Below are 22,655 nucleotides of genomic sequence, written 5' to 3'. Positions count from 1 at the left end.
TAATCACATTTCGTTAATCATCAGATCGCAAGTAAGTTAAAAACTGACTTATTCTCGCGATATTATTGTTATCTATAAGAGACTATATATAGAAGTAGTCTTCTTTAGCGTTATTTGCAATCTTCAAAGGGGGTCGTTCGGTCATAGACAGCGATTTTTTGGTCTAATCCGGTTTTGGTTCAGAACGTAGTTGTACACCGAGTTTCTAGGCTATCGTAGGATAATTGGAGTACGGACAGGATCTGGCATCAATTCACCGAGAATTTTAGGAGATCATACCGGTTTTCTTGACGTTACGTGCGTAAATCTAAGTGTACGAAAATCTAAAAAACTAATGTTGTACTACTTGAAAAACATAGTGGCTGAACATATAGATGAAACATAGTCGCTGTTCCCGTCCGACTCGGCTGGTCAGGTCTGCTTGGCGCAAAGGAACTTTCATCGAGAGAGTAAAGGGGGCCTCGGGCCCGGAGCACTCGACGGTCGACCGGTGAAGGGAACGGATCATCGTCGGTTATATTCCAACTGGTTGCTCGGCAAGCGAACCTCGCGTAAAATGCCGTCGAGTCAGTAATCATAGTTGCGGGTATAACATTCGAAACATACACCCTCGGGAATTCGATTAGTAACAAAAACGACTAAAGGATCAGGATGCGTCATGGAGAATCCTAAACAAACAACGACTGTCCAACGGTGTTCGCAGATAGTCCAAGGACTTTCATAATTCGGAACTATGAACAAGGTTGTGATCGAAGATTGACTGTTGATAAAAAGTGTGTCAAAAAAAAAAAAAAAAATGACGAAGAACTAGCACCAAGCGTGTCTAGACAGTGAGAAAGACTAATTGTATAAGGAAGATTCGTGAAAGGATCGGCGTCTCGAATTTTAAGAAGCTATAGATCGATTTGGCATTTTCAGTTGGGTAATTGCACGTCGAGTAGAGCGCGTTTCGACATCAATTGGTGGCAAAGAAAGAAACACCTCTCGTGAAAGTTCCTTCGCGTGGTGCGCGAGTGCTTCCTACAGGTTCCCTTGTTTAGCGGATCCTGCGGATGTTCGCGTATCGAATTGGTTCCTGGTTCGTTGGATCGTCGATGTGATCACGCAGCCGTTGTCCTATCTGCGGAGAGAATGATCTTGGTGTACGGGATCATCTTGCCCCTCGTGGGAAGCATCGCGTACGCCCAAGGCATGTATTTTGTTGTTACATGTATCATTATATAGCAGCGTATGTCGAATCGCGAAGTCTACGACAAATCAAAAATATGCAAAGTTATAATTGTAGTATATATAACTGAAAAAAAAAAATAAATATATTGGAAGTATGTATGAAATTTGTTGAAATATTAATTTTATGTGCAGTCGTATTTTATATTATAATATAATAACATATAGATCGTGCTACTTTTCCAAAAATTATATCTTCTGCCACTTCAACGCGAACGAATCAAAAGTATGACTGCTAACACACTTGAAGAGATGGTTGCACAATTCGCAGATGTACATCGAGATATTTCGCGCGAAGCGTTCCCGCGAGAAAAATACCGCGCGCATCTCTCACAAAGAAAAGAGATCTTCGCTGAAAGCCTTCTCGTAGCATTCGCGATCGATCTCTCGCAAAATGCAAAGCGGACGCAAGTACGCGTGCATCCTTTTCGCGTCTCTCACAGCCGCGTCGCTCTATTCGAGAGAGTACGTTCTCTGAAAACAACACGATCTCAATGGTAAAAAATTCTTTTTCAATGGTTACAATGCGGAAACCGCGCGTATATCTCTAAATATTTATTTAGAATTTTATTATCTCTGAAGAAACGCGCAAATCGGAAAAAGATTTGTGTAAACAGAAGTGAGAATGATAATAAACGGATATTTGCGAATTTTATCCTCTGAAAGCAATCGCGTGTTAGTAGTAAATTTTTAGTAAACACACAAATTGCGATAGCCAACCCCAACTACAAATATTCAATTTGTTACATTAATAATAAAGTGGAGTAATTAGCTTCGACTTATTAAAATAAGAAATGTGATAAGACTGATCTATGTAATTGTTTTACGTATTAACTTAGCACTAAAAATTTACGATAAAATTGTATTTAAAATGATTACAAATCATTTGCTCGAAAAACGGCATCCACAAAATCAAAAATTTTAATCAACTAATATTAGCAACGCAATCAACAATAGCATTTGCTTCAACAGATCTCATCATATTTTTCATTTTGTATTCATTAAATCACCGAGTGACATTAGATTCGTCGAAAATAGGAACGGAACGGCTACAGAATTTCTTCGGAAAGATCACGTTTTGTTGGTACTCCACATTGTCCCTGGTGAGTAAGGAGAATAAACGAGCAAAACAGGTATCCGCCCACTCCCGGTTTCCGTCCTCGCTGGTCTTCTGGTGTGTCTCGAGGTCACCCGGTATATTCACAGATAAAGAGCCGTGCTATTGGCTCGTGCCATTTTGCGTTCTCGCTGTTCGCGAAACAACTAGTAACAAAACGCTTCTTGTCGCATTTTTTTTTTTTTTTTTTTGACACCGCAGGACTCTCGCGAGAGCAAGAATACGTCGTTGTTAAATGCCAACCGACGAGTAAAAGTATCGTTGAGACATTATCCTGTTCCACTTTGCATTTCGTTGCTGTCTGGTTAATTTCACGCAACTACGGCAGATTTTTTTTTCGCCGCAGCTACACAAATGCCACGAATTAAAAGCGCTCTACAATCGTTCTACTTGCTTGAACTTATTATACTTCACTGTGACGCAAACGCAAACCTGCCTAATGCTCGTGTATGAAATCAACAAATGAATCATGCGTTGTGATAAATGAGTTTACAATCGTACACACACGTTTTAATTAAATTACGCAATAATAAAAACTTATAACCTATATGAAACAAAATTAAAAATCAAAACTCAAAACTTTACTATTTTTAAATTCGTATCAACACAGAAATTTTAATTAATTACTGTTTATAAGTTTAAATCGTGTATTTAGTTATATATATATCAATAAAAATAAAATGTGCCTTTTTTAGAAGAACTTAAGAAAATTAAATTTAAACGAGAAAATTTTTAATTCCTGATAAAATTAATTTAATTGTTTTGCTAAATCGAAGCTTCTAAAGTGATAAAAGGTCGAAAGTTCATTAAAATGAACTATTTATTTACATCAATGTAAATTGAATGCATGCACTGAAAAAACAGTTTTGTTGAGATTACCAAAATTTAGTAATCTCAATCAAAATTTAGTTTCCAGAACACTTTATTTGGTTTAATTTACCAAATTTTTGTTATCTCAACAAAACTGCTTTTTCAGTGTGTCGAAAGTCGAACGTTTGAACTGCATACATGTACGTCGAAAGGTATACCGGAAGTAGGGGAGACTCACATGTTCCTGCCGAAATAAGATCTGCCGTTCGATATATTTACTCCGGCAAACTGCACATATAAACCAAGTTTCATTTTCTACATAAAAAAAAACAAATAAAGAATCTGAACAAGACCAACGGCAACACCGAGATACACGATATCCGCAGATGATACATTTTATATCGGGATGAGACGCTTTTACATTTCTCCGCGACCGTTATCCTTGAAACTTATCTAACAACGTCTGAACGTGTATGTATATATATTTATGTAGATCGCATCTCAATCGCTCGCTACGATCCGCTACTGTCACCGGATGATTTTGTCCTTCGCAAAGCCTGTTTCCTGCATATTTCCTCCACGGTATAGTGCGTGAATGTGATAATTTCATCGGGAAAATGCAATACCTTTGCATAAGAGATTACATGTTTCTGAAGTTTCCGAGTATTTGAAAGTATGCACAATATTCCGATACAATAAATGCATTTAGGTCACAGAACGGATATTAACTGACTTGAATTCTTGGAATTAAAATAAACTGATTGCAATATGGCAATTATATCTGAAAACGTTTTATTTCTAATGTTTGTTAGAGGACAAAAATATTTATTATTCGTTTAAAAAAAAAAACACTTAATAAGTTGATTAATGAAAATTAAACTGATATTTTGAAGTATTCGTACAACAATCGTTGAAACGAAACAAATCTACATTCGGATTTCTTTGAACTTTGTCATATCGAGCAGAATCAAAGCGTGGGACGAAGAGATTAGTGTTAATCACTACATAAACCCCCCCCCCCTGAATCACGAACACTCCTGTATGCTCAGAAATAATCGAACGGTAACGCGATCGATAGTAGGCGTGAACTTTGTTTTAGGTGTGTACTTGTTCGAGCTTTCTGAGCGAAATTGCGAAGTACAGGAAAAAGCTGCAAATATAAAAAAACATTTCTATTATATATTGAAAAAATTATATCCTCATTTTGAAAATGAACGAAACGCAAATAGATCCTCTCCGTAAAACATTCTAATCTTCTTAAGATGGAGAAAATGGTCGGATATTCTTTTATCCATGATCTTGGCGTTTCTCTTTTTTAGTTTTTTTTCAGTTTCACTAGTTCGACTCACGTTCCGAATCACGCCGGTTGATCTTATAAATCCACAGACCTTCTCTTTTACATCACATTCGATTTTTGTTTGAGAGGTGTGTGTTTGTTCGCGCGAAGGTGTTGGGGAACAACCAAGTTCGCACGCTGCCGATCGCCGCGCGCGCCGATCCGAGAACGACCCGATCGGATCGCGTTGCGGGTGGTGCGAGTCAGCGCGCGATCGCCCTACGTATGTACATATAATACGTTTTTTCATGCTCACGATGGGAAGTAAAACCTGCGTCCTCGACGAAGAGGGAGAACGCTTTTTCCCTCGTCGCGAGAGAAAGAGGAAGCGGAGATAGCGAGTGAGATACGCTGAGACGATTGTAACATTTAGCCATTCGTGTTATGCGCCAAACGAGAGAATGCGAAACGTAATCGAATACTTGGGTGGGGTTCTTCGGATGCAAATGTACGTAGATGCAAACAAGAGCGTGTGTTTCTTTGAGAGCGAAGAAAGAGAGATAGAGAATTTAATTTTTTACTAAACCCCCGATAAGATTTTTTCATTTTTCTTTTTGTACATTTTTCGTCGCAACAATCAATCCATTTTTGTTAAATGTGTCGTCTTATCAAACTCCATTTCCGCAAACTTGCATGAATTGCAAAAGAATTGCGCATAATATTCGCTTTCACGCGGTTCCCGTCGCGTCCTTGGAGGTCATCGAAGCAGCGAGGATATACAGGCAGGCAATGCACCCTCGCGCGCGAAGTCGGCCTCGAAAGCGACTGCTCAGTTTTGACGGATCGAGCCGCGTGTTGCACTGTACAATGCTATGACGTGGTTTCATAATACTTCACAGCAGGTTAGGTGTAGAAAGGTGGCGCAACGCGATATACCTTGCGCGTTTCGCCTCGTACAATGGATTAGGAAACCTCAATATGAAACGGATTCTCGTTGAATCTCCGAATGATAAACCGGTAACGTTCCGAGAATAGAACAACGAGAAAAACAACAAACCGAAAAAAAAAACACAATAATTTCTAAACAATAAAGTACTAGAAACTATCAAGTACAGCTGCGTAACAATGTTTTGTTTTAAAATTTTTTACATTATTTATCATTTATTTTCACAGATTATTCTAATCTAAGCATCGAAACATGTTCAACCGCAAAAATCGTAAACTCAGAAACTTGCAATCTGGTCATTATAAAACGCAGTAATTAATTATTACGCATTGAGTACTGAAATATAGCGGCGAAGCCGCTCTTTTGCCGAAAGTAACTGTCAACCGGTTTCTCGTCGCGGTAGTAAAGTTCGCTCTCGGTAGCGTCGCTTTTACGCAAACCCAGCCCGACACGTAATACCTCGGTTGATTACACCAATCAAAAATAGTGGGGTAGAGAAAAAGTGTCTCGTATATCTCCGATCCGATCGTGGCGCACGGCCGGGAGTGTCTTGTCTTTTCCGCGAGCGATTTCCGCTGACTTCGGTGCAATCTGATCGCTTGTTCTCCCAGTTCTGAAAGCTCTCATTGTCGCAAGATATATGACAATGCGTGTCGCAACCTGGCGGACAAATGGGAAAATGAGAAGATCGAAAACAGATTGATTTAGTTTACGTACGTATTATTAATAAGTATAAAAGTATCTAATTAAATTTCTCGTTTTACTATATTTAATTATAAAAAGAAGCAGTTTCGATTCAACAATAACAAAAATTCATTTCCGTGTCTTACCATCGCGAATCTATTTTCTTTCAAACGCACTTTCTACATTTTGCTGTATACGCATAAGAGCACGCGTTGTCTTGCGCTTCAAACGCAGAAAGTGTAACAAAATGCAATACACAAAAATAGACTCATTACCTCGTTACTCACTGAACGCTGAGCAGGTAAATTGCTATTTGTTGGAAAAGGTTGAGTTAATTTCGAGTACTTGCGGGAATAAATTACTCGTCGGGGAAACCTGTCCGACACCTTAGACGTGACTCGCACGAGGATCGTGGGTGAAATATTGAGTGTTCGTTAGGTAATCTACTTGACGCGGGAAAAGTTCGTAATATGCGGCTTTTAACAGTCTCCTTCCGGTATACACACCCGGTGAATCGACCTCTCCTTCTTCTTGCGATAGATCACGGACACGCCTACTTTCTAACTTCTTCAACAATCGGTTCTACGATACTTGCATGTACATACTTGCAACGTTACAGATTATCCGCAGGTCAATCGTTATATCCACGCTCTTACTCAACAGCTGGCGAATATCATGCACAACGTAGATATTACAAAAGCTTGTCGTCCCACAAGTCGATCCTTTGCTTACTTCACCGAATCAATCTCTGACATAGTGCACGTGACAATATTCTGATCAAGTTTTCTTTTTTATTATGGCGTTTAAAATATATTATATTTGACTTTTATTTATTATTATTTATTATACATTAGCTGTTTTTAAATTTCCCGTATTTTACACACATACACATTGGATTTAAATATACAAAAAAATATTCTTTAATTATTTTTTTGTATATTTTTTTCAACATGGAAGAATGTTTTGTTATCACTTTTTTATAGTTTACTTTTTGTTAAAAAATAATACTTTTTTACCAAGAACATGTTTTTACTTTTATTAAATTTTGAGAAACGAAACTATAGGAAAGAATTTTGATTTGCATTTCTTTTTTTCTGATATCTTTCTTCTATAAATTTTGATCTTAGAACGAAACCAATTACTTTTTATATCATAAAATTGCGATTTTCTAATGAATAGTTCTTCAAGGAAATATTCGTGTCCGTAATTTAATTCTCAAAACGTGAATTGCTGTCTGAAATTCACGATTTTCAAAGTTCAAATTCCTTCGTGCACAAACGTAAGCGTAACGCGACGTTACAAATCAGGAATACGTAACGGAATTTTAGGTAACACGAAGTCAATGTTAAGAATAAACCAGCCGATAGGCATGTGAGTCGAATTGCTAACGATTGTTACTCGTAATCAAAAATGGATTGTATTTCGTAATACGGAATCACATTGGCAATTTAAAAAACAAAGTAAACAAAAATATACCAAATTAATCAATGTTGTTGTGAAATTTTCAATAAAAAAAAATTATCAATGTTTGAGAGAAAATAAATTCAAAGAATGAATAGAACCGATATATACATATATATCGATATGTCGTCAATAATATTACCAGGAAGAGAGAAGCTGTACACCGTGATACACACGCTCCGACAGCGGTTAATCTTGATTCGAAGTAACGCATCTGAGTACCGTTATTTCGGCTTGGAGGTTTTGTAACCGAGTGACCCAGACCCGAATCGAGGATTCACTCACGTCGCTAGTGCACATCAGTATTACGTAGAAATCGTCAACCGGTTTTTCACTGAGGTTTTTCTTGCTTCTTACATCGTTGAAGATTTCTCTCTCATAACTGGTTCCTAATTATCGCTGATAGATACTCAAGCGGCAATTATTCGTACGATGAATCGATTTAACGCTAAACGCTTTCTTTAAAATAATTATTGAGAACACTACGCGCGTTTAAGCGCACATTATAGATAATCATTAATTTTTTTTTAAATACAATCAGAATTAATATATTCTAACTATTCCGTTACTTTCGAAATAAATATTTCACTCATCAAGTTTCGATCAATGTCAATGTTAATTCATTTATTCATTAGCGATAATATGCTATGTGAGAAGATGCGAGATTGTTTTTTTAAATAGTCTGCTTTACAACGCGTTAATTGAAAAACTATTCAAGCTAATACATATGGTAATATTGTGAAACGTCGAAGAAGATAAGATGAGAAAGATAATTAGCAAGTTTACTCGGACAGTTGCAATGTATATAGTCAGTTGAAATTCATACGAGTGTTAATGGTATGAGAAAAACCGCAGTTTTGCGTGCATCGCTATCCGAACACGGTCGATCGCAACGCGATATAATAGAGAAAGTAATTAAAATCCAAGAGAAAAAAACTAGAGAAAAGAAAGAAATTCCATTGTCAGAATTGCCCGAAGTAGAGCAAGCGTCGAGTCACCGAGCGAGTGAAAATAATTCATCATCTGAGAGTCAGAAAGAAAAAAAAACCGACATAGAACAATTGGCGGATATATAGCAATCTGATCACACATCAAAATTCATTTACATCTAACGAAGTCGCGTGACATGATATATTTTTCGTCGTGTATGTTTAAAATCTTCATTTAAAAAATTCCCTCAAAATACTATAATAAATATAATACTATAATATATAATAAAATACTATAATAAATAATACTATAATATATAAAATACTATAATAAATCAATAATTTATTCAAAATATTTCAAGAGTTGGATAAAATAAACGAAATTAGCATCTGCAATTGCGAAATATATTTAAAAATGGTTAAAAAAATGTATCATGTTGTGCTGAGGAATTAGCATTTGTCGTGAACGCGGAATTTGCTAATTAAATCGCGTTCACACGCACGCGCACGCAGAATTATGTTCCGTTTCGTGAGAAATGCGGTTCTCTCTCGAGAGCGCGCGTCTCTCGGATCAGGACATAATAACCGAAGAAGGCTTTCACTCCGAAGATGTCAGCTTCTCGCACGGAGTTAAAATTAACGAAACGTCTCCTGGACATACATACTCACGCTCGCCGCAGAAAAAATCCTCTTAACCTCAGAGTTAATGATCATGCGAGAGAGTGGCTTTTCTTCTGATTTAATTAGTACGCAAAAATTATTGATTTAAGACAACACTAATTTTTTTTTATTATAAATGGACGTTAACCTATCTTGTAAATTCACCGCGATCGTCCCTGAAAAACGCATCGAAAAATTTACTCCGCGATTCGTGCGATCTCGCACGCGCATCGACGAGATTATATCGTCACTCCCTACGTATAATTACATAAGTGTCACATATGGGATTTTCAGTTTATTGCATAGTGACACTCAGAAAGTCATGTTCTTTGTGGTCACCAAGTATTAAAAAAAAATATTCATAAGTATGGTAAAAATTTAAAACCGAAAGATCCCTTAACTAGGGAAACTATATGAAGCTTCAAACTTTTAAACTGCTCTCCTCTAAAAAAAATTTGCGTTTTGGAGTTACGGGATTATACGTAGGGAGTGACGATATATCGCTTCTTCTTCGAGAATTGCTTACGTTCACGAATAATAGACAAGAAATTAACGTGTATTTCAACCGTGATGATAAAGCGTTCTCTGACAAGCGAAAACCAATTCATAGCAGAAAAAACATTACCGTGCTTTTATACGCACGTGTTATATATACATATATATAAGACAACTTTTAACTTTCTATATTTTGTACACAAAAACTTTCGATTAATTAAAATATTTATCGATGTAAAAATTTCGACATCACGCTGCGGACATAATAGCCATGTCTGGCGAACAAAGCGAAACGTGATGCATTATGTCAAGATTATGTTTCAAAAACCGGAACGAGACACGTTTGAGGTCTAGAGAGACACACAATTTGAAAAGTTTTACCGTGTATAATCACTACACCGCAATAAGGATTAAAGGAAATCGAATAGACACGCGTGAGAATGTTTGAAACTACGACGACCGGAGAAAATAACACGAGTTTGAGATAACGAGAAAGGTGTGCTTTCGCGTTTGTAAGCGCGCGCGGCGCTCAGAAAAAATGCGCGAAAAAACGCGCATAATAAACGGCTAAGAAAGATTTTTCTCATGAAAACAAGGAAAGAGAAGATGAATTTCACGTTGCAATATGGCTAGCTTCGTGCAATCCGAGACATAAATTGCGAGCCTTTGGCACGTTTCCATCGATAAACTTTCCCCGCGGAGAAAAAGTTCGCCTTATGCGAGAACACGCATCATCGCAGCCGGGCGAGAAATGTTTCGTGCGTGTCACTTGTAGTTGATCGTACTAAATGTATATACAATATATGTGTGTCCAAAAACTCCCGCGCTTTCTCCGAATTGAATTTCAGTTAAACGCCGCATTTGCAAATAATAATAAGAAAGAACGCGAAGCACCGAATAATCAAACAATCGCGCTTTTCTGACGTGCGAATTAATCCGAGTCTAACGCGAGTCGTGGAAGTTGGATAATGGAATTCGCGTGGGATCCCGTCCAAGGCTTCTTACAAACGATTCGCTCGCCAAGTAACGCCCTAAAGAGAAGTCACAGGCTTTTGAACCTGCTAATGAATAGATACTTAAGATAACTTGAGAAGAGAATTCAGTGTCGAGCAATATTAATAAAAATCAATTTTTTGCTTCGAAATAAATTGTGTTGTAAACATTATTACGGGATTTTTTTTTTTTTGTTATTACTATTATTAAGTTACTAGCACTGTGTTTGGATTTGAAGCTCCTCTTTGTCAAGTCAGTAATTTAAATAATGGCAAATGCAATCCTGGACGCATTTTCTTTGTGGAGACTTCTTTCGAGATCATTCTAACGGTTCTTGCGACTGTTTTAAATTGCTGTCGTGAGTGCGACTGCCGTATACCTCGTCGAGCATGACCGACTGGATAATCTCGCTCGCATTGAATCGACTGGATCCGCGTCATGCCCTGAAAATTCGGCCGATCGGACGTCACGGACAAACGCGGAAAGCAGATCGCAACAGACAGAAGCTATAAGTAAGAGATTATGAATCCGCAAACGGTGCGCGAGGCGTTGTCGATGAGTCGATGGATCAGGATTACCTATTTACGCATATAAAACAGCTTTAACACTTCTACAAAGATAATCGTTCGGCTCAATGAGAATCTAATATAGCATTTACAAGGCTGAGAATTTGCGCGAAATAACTTCACGTAAATTACAAACATAATGAATGGTTACGGTTACGCGATTACAATTCGATATTTTTTTTCTCGACGAAATGCCGTCGGCTTGGTTTCAAACAACAACTAAGCATCCGTAATTTTGCTGATTACAGGACTAAATTGCGGCCATCCGGCAGTACCGATGAACGCCAAGGTATCGCTGTCCGACGAATCCTTGACGGTCGGTACCGTGGCAAAGTACACCTGCGATGCTGGCTACGAACTCTTCGGGTAGGTTTTTGCATGCGATAATAAAAATTTTTTATGTAAATTTACTATTATTTTTTGGATTACTTTTTTTTACGAGGTGTAATATTGAAAATTTTAAATAATTTTGTGATACAAAATGTAGATTTATTAGAGAGTTGATAACGACCATAATAGCGTCAATTCTATTTCTGCTACTATAATATGTGTATTACTGACGGCTCCGCGTGGATTATTCATGATAATAATGCGATTTTACGTGGCTACGCCCATCGCGCGCGCGAAAAGAGAGAGAGAGAGAGAGAAAGAGAGAGAGAGAGAGAGAGATTGCTTTCCACCGCGGAGAATATTGCTTTCCCGGAAAGAATCTCGATCAAAATGCAATACCGTTCTCTTCAAGTTGAAGCGAATAAATTACGAAGAAGAACAGTGATAAGATAGAGCTCATCAGAAGTGATAATGTATATATATATATATATTCGAAAAAATAAAAATACATCAACCAATTTCCCATCTGCTTGATATATAAGTTTGACAGAGAAGTTTCGAACTTACCGTCTTCTATTTCTCAAATAGTTCGGAATGTGCTTCATAAGACCTCGAGCATGTCGCGTACTTTCCGATGGTACCGTTACAAACTGTACATGTTAATTAACTTCGTTTTTTAGTGTCGCTCAATGACGCAAAACACTTCAGCGAACTCAATCGCGTGAAGTCAGGGTAAATAAAGTTAAAAAAAAAAAATACATAAAACCACACTAACTTTCGCGTTTCTCTCGCAAAATCGCTTAAAACAATCCTTTGAATAGCGTAACAGAAGAGAAAGAAATCTTTAGGCGTCAATAGAACTATAAAGCTTGTATTGTCACGCAAGATTGTGCAAAACGCAACCGCCGCTAACAGAACGAAGAAACAAGCTATTTTGTTGCAAAAAAATATCGCGCGAGGAAATATTAATTTCCTGTCATCGTGGCACGAAAGAGCACGCGACCGGAAATTAACGATTGTGTTATGCGCGATCGGTCGTTTTTTTTTTCTTTCCCTGTGTGTAGCGACGCGTTCCAAACGAAATGTTACATACGTTCCTGGTCAAGAATGATAATTGTCGATAATGCGGTTCACCGTTAACTTTCTCCGTTTTCAAAGAGCGGAGTGAGCAACAGCAGAGAGAAAAGAGAAGAATACGAGATCTCGCTCGGCACTGTGTGCGTACCTCGGTTTTTAAAATAATAACAACTTGCGAGAAAAAAAAAAACAATGATGAGTTGGTGTTTCCCTCTTCTTCAAAACGCAATAGAGAAAAAATTGAATTAAATGACGTCATTTAACTTAGATTTCGTATTTATTAAAAGGTTAAATTAATCTAATGACACGTTTTTTTTTTTTTTTTTTTTTAAGTTTTAATCGTCATCGCACGGTGATGACGCGTAACGTGAATGCGTGCCGTGCAAAATGATTGTGTCAAAAAATATCAAATATAATTACATGCAAGAGAGTGTAACCAAGCATAAGCTCTGCTAGAAATTTTCTGAAGAGAAATACACGCGTAACAATTGTTTAGAAATCCATTGAAATCTAGAACTCTTTCGTAATTATTGCAATTATTGCATAAAACTGCACAGTAAATTTCGTTTAATTAAACCTCTCTCTCTCTCTCCCCGATCATCTTTTCTCGAGAACCGAGAAGAACGCAAGCGTCTCTTTAATTACATTGCGCGGAAAAGCAATAGACGGCATTTTTTGCTCCAACGGCTCGGCAAGAGCATTTCTGGTGGCATAACGTTTGTTGTATGTATAACGGAACTGGTACTTGTACCCATATTTGTTGCGCAACATCGCAAGAGTGACATCCGCACAACTACTGTTTTCGATAATATACGCATTCGGCACTCACTCAAGGATGACTGTTACTTTCTTTCAGAACTGGCAGCTTGACATGCAACGCCCGAGGAAAATGGCAGGGCGACCTGCCGTTCTGCGGTAAGTAAATTTCGCTGTCTCTCGCGCGCAGTACGCTTCTATTTTTTTTCAAGTCGCCAGACAATATTTCGTATGCAACGTTAATGTCCATGTTTGCATGTTGCACTGCAATTTCATTGTTACTTGCGTTACCCCTCTATTTGGAAATCTTTTTCGTTTCACGTGGCATCGTGATTATAACACATTGAATTGCAAGCATCTTTGTAATTCGGCTAGCGTTTACATCGGTTCCATTCGTTTTCCATCGGTCTTCGACGACGATAATTGGTAATCGACTTTCTCCGTCGGGCGAAACCCGCAAGTTCGTTTTCGTGATACGACTTGAGAGAAGACGGGAACGCGAGAGAGAGAGGTCGTCGAACGAGAAGCGGTATTTTCGTTTGCGGAGGACAATCAAACCGTCTGAATTTAAAATGCCAATCAGTATTACTTTTCCTCGTCTTATACGGAATATTCCGAAACTCTCTACAATAATTTTTTTTCACTACTACGAGCGAACATAGAGAACATATTGTATTGTACTAATCGTACATACAGTGTGTAATTAAAAAACTTGTAGGATTTGGAGAATTATTGTGAAGTTTATTTTTTAACACCATAGTTTCTTCTCTTTCGTATTTGTTGGAAAGTTACTTAAGTTTAGTGACAACACACATAGCTTTGTCGTCTCATTCTCAAACAGGATTGCTCGGACTATGTGATTACTCGTGAAATTTCCAACTGAAGAACTAGGCGACAGTTCTGGGACACCCTCTTGGAAAGCGCATGTCCGACGCGTGAAATTCCAAGCGAATCTCACCGCGCCGTTATCTAACAAGTACATAGTAATGTACGATTCTTGACGATCGATTTTTGTAAATTGCCGCGTTATTGCGCGATTATTACAGTAAAAAAGAAAAAAAATTCCGTTTCGGCTTCCATAACTTTCTCTGCTATACGTAAAAAGTCCGACCGCAAGAAAATATAATTGTCGTTGTTTAACAACAGTGGGCTCGAACGATCCGTGCCATTTCCGCGGAATAACAACGACTCGTGATCGCAAATTGTCATGAAATTCTTGGAGAAAAATTATACCGGAAAAAAAATGCTTGTATCTTCATGAACGGTAGTGACAAGAGGTCGGACGACTAATCGTCGGCGATGATTGCCAGTATTGTCAAACGCACATTATCTCGCCATTGACGAGACGCTCCATTGTTTAACCACCACCTTTGGTAATCGGCATTTAAATTGCATTTAATAAACGTTGAACACGTAACGTCCCGTGAAATTATCATTTGTACGTGAACATTCTATAGCTGAAGAGAAGTAATAAAAAACAAAAGTAGCAAAATAATGTGTGGTGTGAGCACGTGCGTGCGTGTGCGTGTGTGTTGAATATTTTTCATACACAGAAGATATTATTTTATGAAACGAGAAAAACCAGTAACAGAATAAATTTTTCAACAGGCACGAATGTGGGTTTTCGCAAACCGGCAAATCAATCCACCACCGTGAGAGGTGGAAACGCGAACCACGGTAACGACGGTGATTTCAGTACGGAACACGACGGGAAAAGATGTACGGAAACACAGAGCGAACCAAGTCCTTGGTGGAGGGTTGACCTCCTCAAGCCATATTCCGTCAAGGTTGTTCGAGTGACGACGCGAGGCTGCTGCGGTAACTTCCGTGTCATTAAATTCACATTTAAAGCGCGAAACAATCTTGAAATCATGACCCGCAATATTCACATTATTCTTAGCTTGACATAAATGTGTAAAAAAAATTCCCATTTTAGTTCAAATACTAATTCTAAGCAAATATATTTGCGATAACGTTATTTGAGTTTTACACATTTTGCTGTGACGAAAATATCTTTCTTCTTCTTAAAAAGATTTTCTAAATTTGTGAAAAAAGTTGAAAATAATTTTTGGCAAACATTTTTGAAGATTTGACGTACTTGAGTTCGTCGTTCAAGACTCGAGTATATAAATACGACTCTCTCAGACGGTGGAATGACTTATCGATTACTCGGCAGGTCATCAGCCTCTTCAGGATATTGAGATAAGAGTAGGCAACAGCAGCGCTGAATTGCAACGCAATCCTCTGTGCGCCTGGTTTCCTGGTACTATTGGTGAGTATTTCGAAACAGTTACAAACCGCTCTAGCGAAAACATTCAGAACTAAAATTTTCAATTCTCGCGTTGCTATTGTTTTACAAAATTTGTATTTTATATCAAGTATCTTTTATACGACACATCTGAAAAACAATTAAAAAAAAAAAAAACCGACATATTTGTTACTTTTCATCAATTCCACGATATACATTTAAAACTTGTCGCGCAAAATCGATATCTCTCTCCGAATGTTTTTTTGCAAAATTGAAACGAATTAATTAAGACCGGTGACAAATCAAACTCGCAGAGGAAGGTATCACGAAGACCTTCATCTGTGCCAGAGCACTGTTGGGCCAGTACGTTTTTCTACAACTTGTTGGTGTCGAGGGTAGTCTCAGTCTCTGCGAGGTAGAAGTTTTTGCTACGGATGGTAAGTTGAAAAATCTCAATATATTCAAATGTATTAAAATTCGCTTTGTTTCCGCCACAAAATTGTTTTCTATATAATTATACAGAGAACGATTAATAACACGTAAACATTTACAAATGTTTGCAGAATTCTCAGTGGACAGATGCGCCTATGCCGGCACGCCCGCCGACGCCGACCTGACCGCTTTCAATTCCACGTGTTACGAATTCGTAGTGAAGAAAGGCGGTTCCTTTCAAGTGGCGAGAAATTATTGCAAGACGCGCGGCGGCGATCTTGTTCATGGTTTCAAGGTTGTTACAAAAATCTTTCTTCTTATTTTTTTTATAATTTTTTATATATATTAAAAAAAAAAAACTAAAAGTAGAACATAATATTCTACTGCTAAATGAAATCACATTCATGCTGCAGGGCATTTCGTCTGTATTTATCCTGAACAATTTGGAAAGGCGAAAAGACAAACTGAAGACTCAATTGGTCTGGATCGGAGCGCAAAAGGAACCGCAAATCACCGCTCGGACGTGGCGATGGGTAGACGGTAAGCTAGATAGTAAAATTAATTTTCACGAGTCGAGCAAATTATTCCCATCGTCAATGAGATCGCCTCACCGTGGGAATCGGGCCGAAAGAGCGGCGTTGGGTAATTCGGGGTGAGATTTGATTGTCGAGATTCGTTGTCCGGCAATTATCGAACAATTACGGAACGATTACGCGACATCGCGTGTTATTTCGGAAGGGCGATTTTGCAAATTCGTGCTTGGAATTTCTTTGAAAGAACTAAAAAACGGGGTTCGTTTTGCGACGATGAGCCAATCGGGTATCGTGCAATCATCAGAAAACAAATTGTGATCGCAAGTAGGATCACTATATATATATGTACACACGTACTGCAATCGAACTATCGTCTGATAAATAGAACGTGAAAGTTATCGCTGTGTCGAAATCGGCAGGAAGTTACATCTTCGAACACGATGTCCATATCAATTATTAATTATATTTCTACCTATGAAGAGTCACTCACACATACATTCACACACACACACACACATTATTAGTGCAGCAAAGCATAACAAGATCTATCGATAATACTAATTACGTATAGTAAAAGCACATGTTGCTATAAAACACACTCATCTCTCTTTGCGTCAATGTTTAAATTAATTACAGAATACAAGAATTATATAAACAAAGTTTGTTAACAAAATATATCGTAACACGAAAATAATACTAGATCAAAGAGTGAGTGTCGCGTAAATATTTAAAGCAAAAAATTATGTTACAGGCGAAATCGTGCAAAAGCCATCATGGGGCAAGGACCAGCCGAACAACTACAACGGCGAGCAAAACTGCGTCGTGTTGGACGGAGGTCGCGGCTGGCTGTGGAATGACGTCGGCTGTAACCTCGACTATCTCCACTGGATCTGCCAGAGCAGTAAGTGCGACAAGAATTTTATTTGCGGAGAAAAAGCCGGTTGGATAAAAACCTCGCGGAAAAAAAACATTCGCCGTTCTTTTGTCTACTGTTCGGTTAAAACCAGAAACTTGCGAGAGTCTCGTAAAACTTCCACTCATAAAAAAAAACTTGTAACTTATTTATTCGTTCGCAGGACCGCCAACCTGCGGCAGTCCTGAGAAATCGGAAAACACCACGATTGTAGGATCGAAACGAACAATAGGCTCGACGATAGAATACGTCTGCCCCGACGGATACATGCTGGTTGGATCGAAGACCAGAATATGTGGATCGAGTGGTTTTTGGAGCGGCGATGTGCCCACGTGCAAGTGTGAGTGTTTAACTTTAATGGCTTATATGTGAGTCACCGCTTGTCTTTTTTATTTATTTGTTTTCCTTATTTATTCAACATAGTATTTATCGCACTACAAATACCGACCGTCTTTATCTGACTTTCGATTTTAATTCTTTCTTGAAATCGATCACATGCCATTATCAATTAACAATCGCGCAATTAGCATTGAATATAATAAGTCTCGGATTTTGTAAATTTTGTTTTATTTAATTTACCAAAAATGTTGGCGTTAAATTAACCAAAAATTATGCAGTAAGATATTTTTACGATAATTATGTATGTGAATGTTTATATAACGATATTAAATTTTGATTTTGTTACACGAGAAAACATAATCTTCACAATATAATAATTCTACAAATTTATGCAAAAAGCAGACACGTTTAAAACACGTTTTTTATAATATGTTATTTGCATCACAATCTCGTTGTATGTTTAATACTGAACGTGAAAGCATAAGCCAGGCTGTGTCACGGTTTTCGTTATTCTTTGAATACTTTCACAGTCGTCGACTGCGGCGCTTTGCCAGATTTGGAGAATGGCGCTATCACGTTACTGGAAGGCAGAACCACGCACGGTGCTCTCGCGGATTACGCGTGTAAAGAAAATTACACTCTTGTAGGCGATACGAGACGTAGATGCGGAGACGGTGGTATCTGGAGCGGCCACCAGCCTCAGTGTCTATGTGAGTAAAATCGTATGAATTGTATTTTCGAGTAAACAAATCGCATTCAAATTGTTTCATCTCGCCATTTCGTCTGACGCAATTACGTATGTACATGACTAATTTCAGTCAACTGGTGTCCCGAGCCACCGGAAGTGAACGGTGGCATTGTAACAACGACCGGAAGAAGAGCGGGTTCTACCGCCACTTACTCTTGCCAAAATGGATTTATCTTGTTCGGAGATAACGTAAGAGTTCTTGCTCATCTTATTCGTTAAATTATGAAGAACTTAAATAAAGTGAATACAAAAGTTTTTATTTAAAATCAAATTAAAATTAATTCTTATTTTTTTAATTTAATTCTGAGTTTTTTTCTCTCTTCGATTAATTAAGGTTCTCACGTGTATGACCGGTGGCGAGTGGTCCGGTAAGGCTCCGCAATGTCGATTCGTTGATTGCGGAGCCCCAGCTCAGATCGAGTTCGGGAACGTTCTTTTGGTTAATGGAACGACCACAGTGAACAGTTTGGCTGTTTACACGTGTCAAGATGATTACTGGTTGATGGGCGAAGGAAAGCAAGAATGCACCAAAGAGGGCAAATGGAGTCACGACACGCCATCGTGCGAGTGTAGGGTTTACAAATCTTTACTTTTTCTAAACTTTTTTCTATCTTTGTAACTTACGGAAATATATTTCTCTACCGGTGCAAACAATAATTTGACAGAGAATAATTTTTAATAATTATTTTTTTTTTCAATAATTTTTTTTGCAATTCCTTCACTTGATTTGTATTCGCGATATCTGTGAATAATCTCTACGTTTTTTATTTTTTTTTTTTTGCACTAGTGATTACGTGCGACGAACCGGAAGTCTTCACCGGAGGTTACGTTGTGGGATACGACTTGAACGTTCACAGTGTTATCGAGTATCACTGCGACGTTGGTTATTTGCTTCACGGTGAAGCGAAGCATTCGTGCGGCAAAGACGGAGAATGGACAGGAGAGGTGCCGAGTTGTGAATGTGAGTCACTTCTTTTTTTTCTTACTCTCATATCTTTTCTCGTCGAAACTATGTTGAGTTACGTAAGTCACGTTGAATTATGAGAGGAACGATTTACGATTAGGATCACCTACAGTTGAAGGTCTTCCTTTCCTTGATCTTTTTTTTTATAGAAGTTGCTTATTAACATTCAGATAGACATTTGAGAAAATAGATCATAATTGTTATCTCTTTATACAAATATAATACTTCCATATTTTTTGTTACAACTCAATATTTTTTTCAACGCAGATGTCGACTGCGGTAAGGTTCTTCCGGTTTTAAACGGAGCTGCGGACTACGTAAACGGAACGACTCATCTTGGCAGCGAAATCACGTACAGCTGCACGAGAAATTATAGGTTGAACGGAGTCTCCAGAAGATATTGTTTGGATAACGGTCAATGGAGCGACGCTACTCCGAAATGCGAAGGTAATTGGTTTTCGAGAAGTCATTGAACAAGTAAAATAGACTCAGAGAAGTTATGAAATATCGATAAAAATGATTTGCAACATTTTTTTCTACGTCTCTCTCTCTCTGTTTTCACGCGATTTTAATACGCAACTTTAATTTCTTAAATATTGTGTAAAACTCTTTTTTAGTGAAGATTTTATGAATAAATATTTTACATTTGTGTATTGTGTAAATATATTATAAATTTGTGTGATATAAGTATTGATTTTTGTTTCTAGAAATACGATGTCCGGAACCCGTATTAGCGGAGCACGGAATTCTTTCGGTCACCGGAAACGATCGGATGTACGGAAGAACGTTGATTCGCACGGGAACCGCGGAAAACTCGAACACAGGCGCGACTTCGTACAAAATCGGAGCTTTGGTAAAATACAGATGCGAAAGAGGATACAAAGTGGTCGGAGAACCTCTGTCCACCTGCGAGGAGAATGGAAAGTGGAGCGGCGAAGTGCCACAATGCGTCTGTGAGTATTACATTCATCAATAATCGTAAAAGTCTCAGTTTTCCAATACAATTATGTGAAATAAATAATGAATATCAATAGTTTGAAAAAAAAGAATTTGTCTCTTCTTGTTATACGTATAAATGTATTGACGCGTGTATTTTGTTAAAAATAATATGTTGTTAATATATCTGCAATTTCAATTAACATTAAAAAGCCGTGGAACGAGTCATATCAGATGTACACGTAGATATATAATATAAAATAAATATTTCTTGAACAGACGTCGACTGTGGTAAACCTGAGCGCATTCAACATGGACGTTACACGTTGACATCGAACGCGACGTATTACGGAGCAGCTGCGCTTTACGAGTGCGATGGCAATTTCGAACTAGATGGCTTCGCTAGAAGACTGTGTCTTGAAAACGGCACCTGGAGTAGCGACACTCCTGTCTGTCGAGGTAATTAGTTAGGAATTATTACGCAGCTCGTTGTTTTTTTGCGACAAGTATATTTTTCTTTCGAAGGAGATAAGATAAATTAACTTAATATTTTTAGAAATTCGATGCAAAGATCCGGAAAAAACCGGCGTTCTATCGACTCAAATATCAACTCACAGCGTGGGCGGAGTGGCGCATTATAGTTGTCCACGTGGATTTTACATGGAGGGAAACGAGACGAGAATCTGTTTGCAAAATGGATCCTGGAGCGGCACGGCACCCGCTTGTTTCTGTGAGAACTGAATTTTTCGCCATTTCTCGATATACAGAAATTTTGGTCGATTTTGAACAAACACACATCGGAAATAAAAATATAAATAAATTAGTATGCTAGAAATAAAACGCTTTTGAGAGAAAAATTAATTTAAAATTCTCATATTTTTTTCGGGGTTTCTTTCTAGCGGTCGATTGCAAGCATCCAGGACCGATAGAGAACGGAAGAGTGATAGTGGTGAACAGTTCGACGACTTACGGAGGAGCCGCGGAATACCATTGTTTACCACAGTACGAAAGAGTGGGTATATTTTTGAGGAAGTGTTTAGACACTGGATTTTGGAGCGGAGAAGAGCCCAAATGCGAATGTAAATAAAATTTTCGATATCTCTCAGATATTCTTAAACATATCAAACAGTTGTTATAAAATATTTTATAGTTAATTTTTTCTTATAAGTAGTATAAGTATGTGTAATTACTATATCGCAGTGGCAGTAAACGAGGTGGCGGAGGCGCAAGGGGTCGGCACGAGCGTTGGCATCGGAGCCGGAGTTATTATATTTATATTAATTGTTCTCGGACTAGTCTATCTTAGACTGTAAGTATAACACTTTTGAAATAAGTGTGTTTAGAAAACGTTTGAAAACGCGTTAACGCGCGTAAATAATTTATAGACGAAAAGCTACGCCTGTGAAAAACACTGAAAACGTTCAGGCGGCGGAAAGAAAAGAAGATCAGAACGCTGCCGTCATGTCCTACGCGACATTGAACGACGGCACACCCAACACTATGTACGAGAACGTTCCTGAAGATGGTCTCTACGACAATCCGTATAGTTTGAGCGGTAGCGCGTACAGGTACGTAATAGATATATAAAACAATTTGCAAATTGTTTGTAAATATCTACGTTTTTTTTTTTACTTCGCACAACAGATACGGCGGTCATCCGCGAAGAATGTACAACAGATCGGGACATTACGAGGCCGAACCAGTTCCCAACAGAAACGGAATCACTATCAATGGCGTGTCCGTGCGATAGCTCGAAACTCTCGAAAGTCTATCGGTCATCCTCTCGTCGAGAATCGCGCGCGCGGAAAATCGTCGCCGATTTTTTGAGACGACACTTTGTGTACAGAAAATACCGAAGACTTTGTTGGCGTTATTTATGTTAAGCGGCTGTTGAGGCCGCGACAATTTATGTAAATAATCCAAAAAGAAAAAGTATAATGTGTGAGAGATGTTAACGACGTCTGGAAGAATTCACTTATCGACAATGCTCGTCTTTGAAACGAGATCGAATATGTGTACGAGTCTGTATATACGGTCTATCGATTATTTAGATACATTATACATGTAATCTTTAAGTGATATGTTGTAGTTTTATGATTGTGCGAATAAAGAAATCAGTGCTCTTGTTGTACTTCACACTTTGTTACGTTTTTTTTTTTTTCACTCTGTCTTTCAAGTTTTTGAAAAATTTACGCAAAACATATATAGAAATAAA

At 38.0% G+C, this 22,655-nt stretch overlaps 2 protein-coding genes across 2 annotated transcripts in view; one reads left to right on the top strand and one right to left on the bottom strand.

The window, feature by feature from the left end:
- The window catches only part of LOC109853956 (nucleobindin-2), a 56,060-nt gene that overhangs the window by 29,136 nt on the left and 4,269 nt on the right, over window positions 1-22,655 (bottom strand). The gene's annotated exons all lie outside the window — the stretch shown is intronic.
- On the top strand, window positions 131-22,576 carry LOC109853955 (sushi, von Willebrand factor type A, EGF and pentraxin domain-containing protein 1). Its single transcript, XM_020426562.1, has 22 exons — window positions 131-1,189; window positions 11,413-11,530; window positions 13,428-13,486; window positions 14,936-15,145; window positions 15,504-15,599; window positions 15,890-16,012; window positions 16,139-16,302; window positions 16,421-16,547; window positions 17,292-17,441; window positions 17,617-17,793; window positions 18,323-18,502; window positions 18,611-18,729; window positions 18,875-19,109; window positions 19,328-19,501; window positions 19,772-19,951; window positions 20,212-20,457; window positions 20,720-20,899; window positions 20,997-21,170; window positions 21,340-21,519; window positions 21,641-21,749; window positions 21,826-22,008; window positions 22,085-22,576. The coding sequence occupies exons 1-22, from the start codon at window positions 1,132-1,134 to the stop codon at window positions 22,188-22,190; spliced, it is 3,348 nt and encodes a 1,115-aa protein (XP_020282151.1). The 5' UTR covers window positions 131-1,131; the 3' UTR covers window positions 22,191-22,576.

The sequence above is a fragment of the Pseudomyrmex gracilis genome, unplaced genomic scaffold (assembly GCF_002006095.1).
Source record: "Pseudomyrmex gracilis isolate BER0280 unplaced genomic scaffold, ASM200609v1 scaffold_57, whole genome shotgun sequence".
NCBI classification, from domain to species: domain Eukaryota; kingdom Metazoa; phylum Arthropoda; class Insecta; order Hymenoptera; family Formicidae; genus Pseudomyrmex; species Pseudomyrmex gracilis.
The sequence above is the reverse complement of the archived record's forward strand: the minus strand, read 5'-3'. Positions and strand labels throughout refer to the sequence as shown.

Bases quoted from the DNA above. Each gene is read 5' to 3' on its own strand.
- LOC109853955 (XM_020426562.1), top strand. From the start codon at position 1,132: ATGATCTTGGTGTACGGGATCATCTTGCCCCTCGTGGGAAGCATCGCG. The intron at 17,442-17,616 runs GTAAGTGCGACA...ATTCGTTCGCAG, and splicing joins CCACTGGATCTGCCAGAGCA to GACCGCCAACCTGCGGCAGT. The intron at 18,503-18,610 runs GTGAGTAAAATC...GACTAATTTCAG, and splicing joins CCACCAGCCTCAGTGTCTAT to TCAACTGGTGTCCCGAGCCA.